Source organism: Sander lucioperca, chromosome 23 (assembly GCF_008315115.2).
Source record: "Sander lucioperca isolate FBNREF2018 chromosome 23, SLUC_FBN_1.2, whole genome shotgun sequence".
Classification (NCBI taxonomy): domain Eukaryota; kingdom Metazoa; phylum Chordata; class Actinopteri; order Perciformes; family Percidae; genus Sander; species Sander lucioperca.
The window spans coordinates 3,499,217-3,508,441 of NC_050195.1; the positions used below are offsets into that span (position 1 = coordinate 3,499,217).

Sequence of the window (9,225 nt, forward strand, 5' to 3'; positions counted from 1 at the left end):
GTATTCTCTTTTCATAGGTATATTGTATGCCCGCAAAACATAGCAAAGAAAAGACAAAATAAAAACAATAAAAACAAACATATGCAAAAAAATAAACATGCATAAAGTAAGTTTTCATTTGCATGGAATTTGCCTTGTCTTGTTTTGCCTTCTTGTCTTTATTTACCCTAATTTTGCCTTGCCATATTTGGCTGTCTGTTGTTATATTGACCTCTGGATGTCCTGCTTTTGCCTTGTTTTTGTCTGTCAAAGCACTTTGTAAACTCTGTTTTAAAAGGAGCTATATATAAAGTTGTTATCATCTTAGATTCTCCATACCAGTGTCGGTGTCATGTTGCGAATAGATAGTGTAGTTAGTTTAAGCATCAGTTTACACACACACACACACACACACACACACACACACACACACACACACACGCCTGAAGTATGTGGCTGTGCAGCAATGGCATGGATGTATTACAGTTTTATGGACAAGGGTCGCCGAGTTTATTGAGTCCCGCCCCTTCCAAACAGCCATTGGCTGACAGCTCCACAGTGTCTTCAAATTGCATTCAAACATTAAAAAAAACACTTTGTTAAATGTCTTCAAATAGGCTCACAAACACACATTATCAGAATCAGAATCAGCTTTATTTACCAGGTATGAGGACACATACGAGGAATTTTGCTTTGGATTATACAATGCTCACAATGTGCTTACTCATACAAAACAAACAACAAAAACAAACACTATATACACACTTGTTAAACACATCTTAAATGAATTCCAATCAAATATATTTAAACAAAAAGAATAGTAGGCAGAAAAAGACACAATACACAATTAAAAAAAGAAAATAACTTTAAAGGGATTCTATCAATATAACTCAAGTAAGAGTGATTCTCTCCGTGAAAAGTTTTCAGATTCATTAATTGATAACAATTTAAAATGTATGTTTAAATGTTTCAGTCTATAATAGTTCATAGATTATGTACTAATCTAACAAATCTATAACTCTTGCTGTCTGATTTTTGTTTTGTTAGCTCCTACACGTTTAAAACACCAAAGTCAAACAGTAACCTAAACAAACTACCCGATGGAGGCAGCCGTAGAGCAGCAACTCCCGTGTTCTGCGAGGTAAAATTACTGTTTTTGTCAAAGGAGTCTGGTGGCGTTGAAGAGAGCTGGACTATCTCTTTAAAGCAAGGGTCTTCAACAAGGGGTCCGGGGCCCCTAGGGGGTCCTCAGAGTTACTGCAGGGGGGCCACCAAATTATTGTTAATTTCTTTTTCAGAATCAGAATCAGAATCAGAAATACTTTAATAATCCCAGGGGGAAATTATTTTTGTTACCACTCCAGGTATACAAACAACATATACAAACAACATATATTATCCAATTATTTTTTATTATTTTTTATTTTTCAAGCTTTTTCAAGTTTTTTTCTAAAATGTAAATTTCTTAACATGAATCAAATTCATGAGCAACAAAAAAACATTGATGATAGGTTTACTGGCCTATAAGTGAGGTTGTCACTAAGGTAGCCACTCACAGACACAGTTAACCAGTCCTTCCAGAAAAACGCAGAGTTTTTTTGTGATTGTTTTGGGCAAATATCCTTGATTATGCGGCACGTTTTCTTAAAAAATGCGATGGAATATGCGGGATATTTATGTAATTTTATGCGATGAAATTGCGGGAACTTGCAAAAACTGCGGTTCCATCGTGGCTTCATCGCGGGGTTTGCAGCTTTTCGATGATGTTCACGTCGCGTAATTACGTCACTTCATAACGTTCCCATGGCAACAGGGGAAAATGGCTGCTCTTGTGTGAAGTAAACGCAACATTTTTCAACTTTCTGCTAAGATATATGTGACTTTTTTTGCAAGAAAACGCGGAGATTATGAAATCATGCAAGCCCCGCATATTTTGCACGGAAATCGGCAATTTATGTGGCGAAAGTGCGGCGTATTGGAAAAAATGCACCCCCCCCGCATAAATATGCAGACTTTGGCTGATTATGCATTGAATTATGCGATCGCATAATCACATTTTTCTGGAGGGACTGATTAATCCTAAGACTTCAGTGTGCCACATGTATGTTTAACATTAAAACATGATTTATAAAATCATACCAACATTTTAATAGCTTAGAATTCTATGCACTAAAAAGGTATGCATAAAGGCCTTAGGCTGCCCACACAATAGGCCCGGTTTAATATGTAACTTAATTTTATACAATATATGTAGTAGGGGGTCCCTGCTCCATCTCTCTTGCAGTTAAGGGGTCCTTGGCTTAAAAATGTTGAAGACCCCTGCTTTAAAGGACTTAAGGAAATGGACATTTACATATTAACATTTCAAAGACAATTGGACAAACTCCCATCAGCTGAAGAACTTGTTTGATACAATCAAAAGCTCCCTACCTGTAACACAGTGTTGAAAAGCATGTGCATATCTATCTGTGGTGTGACGTTATGGAACGCATTACCAGAGGAATTAAAACATAGTAGGAATGTCTTCAAATTTAAAAAAGGGTTCAAAGACATGACACTAGATAAGTACAGACATACTATTCAACAATACTATACAATACTATTCTGTGAGAATGTTGATAATGGTGATGATGATGATGATGATGAACATCATTATTATCATTATGGTTATCATCATTATTTAGGATATTATTCGCCTTATGGTGGCAATGTACTGTATATAAGTACTGACCCTTATGGGTATATGTAGGCGTGTATGTATGTATATAAGTGTATGCAAACACACTGTATGTATGCATGTATGTAGAAAGTTTTCTGGGTAAGTGTATATGTTCTTTAGTTTTTTTGTATGATTTATTTTTATCTTTCTTGTCTTGTACATTTTTTTCCTTGTCACTTTGTTTGTTACTCTTAAAACATGTGAGATGGTTGGGCCTTATATAAGCTGAAGCTTCTGACCCTATCCTTTGGTTACGACCAATACATTCATTCATTCATCCAGAGGAGCCACCAAATGGAAGTTTTGTGAACAAGAGTTACTTAATCTCCAACATCCTGTAAAATAAAATGGCATCAACAGTTTACAGTAACTCATGTCAGCCAGCAGGTGGCTCTAAACATCCTCACAGTTTCCTCTCATGTTCAGTCTGTAAAAACAGCTCAGGGAGATTCCCCGAAGAAAAGGTAGTTCACACAGCATCATCATCAACCGGAAACCCAATTTAACTAACCAGCTGCACTATTAGAAGCCTACTATTTAGCTCTTATATTTTAACACTTGATCAGATACAAATACACTTTTATGAAGAAACTGGGCTACTGTGTTTATGGTCTCTTGCAGAAAATACTCTTAAACTGAATGCATCACCTGTTTATGTAGCTTCAGATCAACCCAAGATGTTCACAGAGAAACGGGTCGGCCTCACAGAGGAACTCAATCATCTCTGAACTAGCAGCTTCACCTTTCTTCCTCACTGTGTCGATAACAAAACGAGCTTTGTCTCTTGTGTTTTTCATCGAGTCCACTGACTCCCTCTCAGAATCAGCCATCACCTTTTTCTCCAACAGTTTGTCCAGCAGACTTTTGAGAACAGGTCCTGATATCCCATCGATGAAGCTGCTCCGTATCTCCAACAGCCTGTCATTAGGACGGAGATTCACAGAGCTCGGCCCACAGGACCTTCTTACTCCAGTGGATGATAAACAAACTCGTCTTTCCCAGACACTGTGGGAGCTGTTGGTGTCCCTCAAAAACAGGTTAATGTGTTTCATTATTGTTTCTAAGCTCACCTGGAATGATGGGAAGAAGTTGTCATAGTTGTCACAGTCAAACTCTGCTTCTGTTGGTTGAACTAGAACCGAGTTGTCTTCAGGACAAGTGGACAGAGAGTATTCCTGATTTGGGTGCAGTTTACAGTGTGGGGATGTCTCTATGTAGTTCTCATCTCCAACTAACTTCTTCCGGATGCGCTGCACATCCCGGAGAACAACGTTCCTCGGTAGCAACAACACATTGAGGAGGGATTCAGGATCAGGATCAGCTGGGGGCCTGTAGAACAGCAGAACCAGCGCTCGGACCAGGTCAGGTGGTGAATCTTCATCCTTGACAATACCGAAACCAGAAAACCCTGTGATGTTTATAATAACATGAGTTTCTGTTATCCTATGAGGGCTGATAAACTCAATGCCCTCATCGTTCACATGAGCAACTGACAAGAAATCACATCCACCTGTGGAGCGGATCTCACAGTGTGGGAGATGAAGCTGACACACCGACTGCTGCAGACATTTGATGTCAAACAGGGGTCCTGCAGGCTTCTTGTGATGCTGGGCCAGTAGCCTCCTGGTCCAAGGGACAATCCTGTAAACCACGTCCCCTTCTCCCTCCATGTGGAACACCAGGCCGGTCACACTGCACTGGTACAGGCCTGGGCAGGAGCACTGGAACCTGTAGGTTTCATCGCTTTCATCAGCAGTGATATCAGGTGTAAACTCCTCAAAGCTGGTTTTTAACAGCATGTCAGGTAAGCTTTCAGCTCGTGTTAAGGTCTTGATCTTTTCAGAGGTTATTTGACTCAGTGAAGGCATGCTGGAAGAACGAGGCAGGCAGCTGGAGTCTCTTCTACTCCAACCAGGATCTGAGGAGAAGATTTGGAGGAGAGAATGGGCCGGCAGGGTGTTTGTGACTGAGTAGTTCACAGCTGTAACAGGCGCCTCTATTTCCATCGGAGCATCACTGACAACTATTGGTTCACTTTCAGAATGCACAGGTGGAAGCTGAAATGCATCTTGTGTTCTGCTTCTTTTAGTGCAGACAGTTGAGTCCTGGATGACTGCTGGTCTGACTTGTGGACATGGAGGGGCAGCAACATTTGGGGCTATGGACTGAGAGCAGGTCGGTATACTGACAGTAGAACTGGAGTTAGTGAAGCTGGGTCCACCATCATCTGTTTCTTTTTTGTTTAGAAGATGTAAGTTAGGGTCTGATAAAGGAGGAGAACCAAAATGAGCGTGTTTATATTTGAGAGTTTCCAGGTCATCAGAGTCAAACAAGCTACTTAAGTGTCTTGTCTTATTTTTCCTATTTCTTCCCAAATTCTTGTCAGTGGATTTTCTCTTCAGGAGTTTATTGGTGTAACGGTCCTGCAGGCCAAACCAGAGGCTACGAGACGACTCATCCCTTTCTTTTTCTCTGTGATAACATGCATCAGATTCTGAATCATCATCAAACTGAAGGGTGAAAGGACCAGCTGTTGCATGCAGCTCCATTTCCCTGGTATTATCCTGATATCCTGGTGTAGAAGCTGCTGCATTTTTTATTATTTCTTTTTCTGTGAGGGAACCAGGTGGAGGTTGACCTAACATGTTGTGAGAGGAATCAGTCGTAGAAGTAATGCTATAGGGATCATCAGTGGTAAAAGGAATACTAGAGGGACTTGTCTTATGTATCTTCTGTCTTCTGAAAATCATGCCTCTGGATTTTCTTTTCCAGGGTTCATTAATCAAAGGAGACTGTTGGTCGGGATGACGGGGAGGCTGGCCAGTTTCACGACTGCGGCTCAACGGAGGCAGCCCAGATGCATGATAGCGGCTCAGTGGAAGCAGCCCAGTTTCACGACTGCGGCTCAACGGAGGCAGCCCAGATGCATGATAGCGGCTCAGTGGAAGCAGCCCAGATGCATGATAGCGGCTCAGCGGAGGCTGCCCAGTTTCATGACTGCGGCTCAACGGAGGCAGCCCAGATGCATGACTGCGTCTCAGTGGAGAGTAAAACTCAGGTTCTTGATCTGTTTTAAAGTGCCCTTCTTTCTTGACAGGCTGACGATCAGGTAAACGCAGGTAAAAGTCTATGTCAGACAGACGATTAAGCACAGCAACATTTGGGGCTATGGATGGAGAGCAGGTTGGTATATGGACAGCAGAACTGGATTTAGTGAAGCAAGGTCCGCCATCATCTTTTCTGTTTAGAAGATGTAAGTTAGGGTCTGATAAAGGAGGAGAACCAAAACGAGCGTGTTTGTATTTGAGAGTTTCCAGGTCATCAGAGTCAAACAAGCTACTTAAGTGTCTTGTCTTATTTTTCCTATTTCTTCCCAAATTCTTGTCAGTGGATTTTCTCTTCAGGAGTTTATTGGCGTAATGATCCTGCAGGCCAAACGAGAGGCTACGAGACGACTCATCCCTTTCTTTTTCTCTGTGATAACATGCATCAGATTCTGAATCATCATCAAACTGAAGAGTGGAAGGACCAGCTGTTGCATGCAGCTCCATTTCCCTGGTATTATCCTGATTGACTCCTGGCGTAGAAGCTGCTGCATTTTTTATTATTTCTTTTTCTGTGAGGGAACCAGGTGGAGGTTGACCTAACATGTTGTGAGAGGAATCAGTCGTAGAAGTAATGCTATAGGGATCATCAGTGGTAAAAGGAATACTAGAGGGACTTGTCTTATTTATCTCCTGTCTTCTGAAAATCATGTCTCTGGATTTTCTCTTCCGGGGTTCATTAATCAAAGGAGACTGTTGGTCGGGATGACGGGGAGGCTGGCCAGTTTCACGACTGCGGCTCAACGGAGGCAGCCCAGATGCATGATAGCGGCTCAGTGGAAGCAGCCCAGTTTCACGACTGCGGCTCAACGGAGGCAGCCCAGATGCATGATAGCGGCTCAGTGGAAGCAGCCCAGATGCATGATAGCGGCTCAGCGGAGGCTGCCCAGTTTCATGACTGCGGCTCAACGGAGGCAGCCCAGATGCATGACTGCGTCTCAGTGGAGAGTAAAACTCAGGTTCTTGATCTGTTTTAAAGTGCCCTTCTTTCTTGACAGGCTGACGATCAGGTAAACGCAGGTAAAAGTCTATGTCAGACAGACGATTAAGCACAGCAACATTTGGGGCTATGGATGGAGAGCAGGTTGGTATATGGACAGCAGAACTGGATTTAGTGAAGCAAGGTCCGCCATCATCTTTTCTGTTTAGAAGATGTAAGTTAGGGTCTGATAAAGGAGGAGAACCAAAACGAGCGTGTTTATATTTGAGAGTTTCCAGGTCATCAGAGTCAAACAAGCTACTTAAGTGTCTTGTCTTATTTTTCCTATTTCTTCCCAAATTCTTGGTCCTGCGGTCCTGCAGGCCAAACCAGAGGCTACGAGACAACTCATCCCTTTCTTTTTCTCTGTGATAACATGCATCAGATTCTGAATCATCATCAAACTGAAGGGTGGAAGGACCAGCATGCAGCTCCATTTCCCTGGTATTATCCTGATTGACTCCTGGCGTAGAAGCTGCTGCATTTTTTATTTCTTTTTCTGTGAGGGAACCAGGTGGAGGTCGACCTAACATGTAGTCAGAGGAATCAGTCGTAGAAGTAATGCTATGGGGATGATCAGTGGTGAAAGGAATACTAGAGGGACTTGTCTTATTTATCTCCTGTCTTCTGAAAATCATGTCTCTGGATTTTCTTTCCCAGGGTTCATTAATCAAAGAAGACTGTTGGTCAGGACGACGGGGAGGCTGCCCAGTTTCATGACTGCGGCTATATCGGCTTAGGCCAAGCATATCATGAACTGAGGGGTTGATGAGGTACTGAGGGAGGTAAGGACCAGCTGTTGCATACAGCTCCATTTCCCTGGATTTATCCTGATTGATTCCTGGCATAAAACCTGCTGCATTGTTTATCATTCTTGTTTCTGTGAGGGAACCAGGTGGAGGTTGACCTAACTTGTAGCCAGTAGAAGCGTAGGTATATGGAGAAACAGTGCCAAGTTTCTCACAGATTTGACAAGGCATGTCTGGTGAGCTATTTGCTCCTGTGAAGGTGTTTCTCAGTGCGTGTGCAGCATGAGGAAGAAAGTTGCTGGCTTTTTTACTTTTGGTAGATAAATCTACAGGCCGTTCAATGTCAGAAACATAATCAGAATCAGGATACTTTATTGATCGCATCCAGGGAGAATAAGACAGAGGGTATTCAGATGAGTCGTGCTCAGCAGGAACATGTGGCAACATTTTATGATCACCTCCAGGTGCACTTTGTGACTCCACCGGAAAGCCATATGACTCTTTTTTTTGTTTGTCTCCAGTGCTGGAGCTTAAGTGCTGAACAGAAAAAGAAAAAGGTGTAGGTTTAAAGCTGGAGTTGTCATATTCTGACTCGCTAATTTTCATGATTTGAGTCTGTTTAGATCGAGGAGGTTGAAACATACATGAGGGATCTAGAAGAGCATCTAGAGGATGATGTAGCTCTGGCTCACACTGGATGTCTTTGTCAAGAGGGACAGTTGTTGGTAAAATCTGATCTCTTTTCTCTCCCAGTTCAGCTTCAGTTTTTCTGCTGCTTGATGATTCAATTGATTGGTGAGAGGAGAACAAAATGGGGAAACGATGAATTTTAGCTGCAGACCTGCCTTTATCACCAATGGAAAAGGGACGATATCTGCTGACATGTTGGCTTTGCATCTTATCCTGAACATCCTCCTCTGAAAACTTCTCATCTGCATTCATCTGTTTTTCTGAGATCAAAATTGGACTTCCTTGAATCTTTAAGTCATTTCTGTCTTCACTGAACTCCTCCTCCTCCTCCACCTGTGGTGCGTCACCTGTCCTCCATCTGCGTGCGTCATGCCCAGCAGAGGAGGGCAAGGAAGGCTTTCTCTTCTTTTGTTCCATCTTTCAACTTGATTTCACACAGAAACCTTTAAGACATCTTCTTCATGTTGGCTGCTGTTTTTTCTTTCTGGTTCCAGACCCTAAAATAAAGCAGAGAATGGAACATTGAAATCATTTTTAAAGTGCAAAGTTCTTCTCTTCATTCCCTTTTTTCTTGCAATGAAATTGCAGGAGACAGTGAAAATTGCAACAAAAACAAGTTGTGGTCCTTGGATTAGGGTGGCCCCTAAATCATGGTTGCAGCCTGTCACCGTAGTCCTGCTGCACGCCCTGTTATGCCCTGTTACACCTGCTACACTGTGCTACGTCCTGCTATGCCTTGCTACGTCCTGTGACATCCTGCAGTGCCCTGCTACGCCATGAACTACTACAGCTACTATTTCTAGTCGCTGGTCCATTATCTTTATTGTGACTATTATTGCCACTGTTCATCACACCCCCAACCGGCACCGTCAGACACCGCCCACCAAGAGTCTGGGTCTGTCCGAGGTTTCTGCCTAAAAGGGAGTTTTTCCTCACCACTGTCCCACTAAATGCTTGCTCTTGGGGAAATAATGAGAATTATTGGAATTGTTGGGTCTTTGTAAA

General features: G+C 42.4%; 1 protein-coding gene across 1 annotated transcript; it reads right to left on the minus strand.

Annotated features, from left to right (window-relative positions):
* Nucleotides 1–2,610: 2,610 nt before the first annotated feature.
* LOC116053726 (NACHT, LRR and PYD domains-containing protein 1-like) lies at nucleotides 2,611–5,010 on the minus strand. The gene has a single exon (XM_031304853.2). It carries the CDS (start codon nucleotides 4,702–4,704, stop codon nucleotides 3,361–3,363), a length of 1,344 nt encoding a protein of 447 aa, XP_031160713.1. The 5' UTR covers nucleotides 4,705–5,010; the 3' UTR covers nucleotides 2,611–3,360.
* Nucleotides 5,011–9,225: the final 4,215 nt, after the last annotated feature.

What these genes read in the sequence shown, in the direction of transcription:
- LOC116053726 (XM_031304853.2), bottom strand. Translation starts at nt 4,704, where the DNA reads ATGGAAATAGAGGCGCCTGTTACAGCTGTGAACTACTCAGTCACAAAC.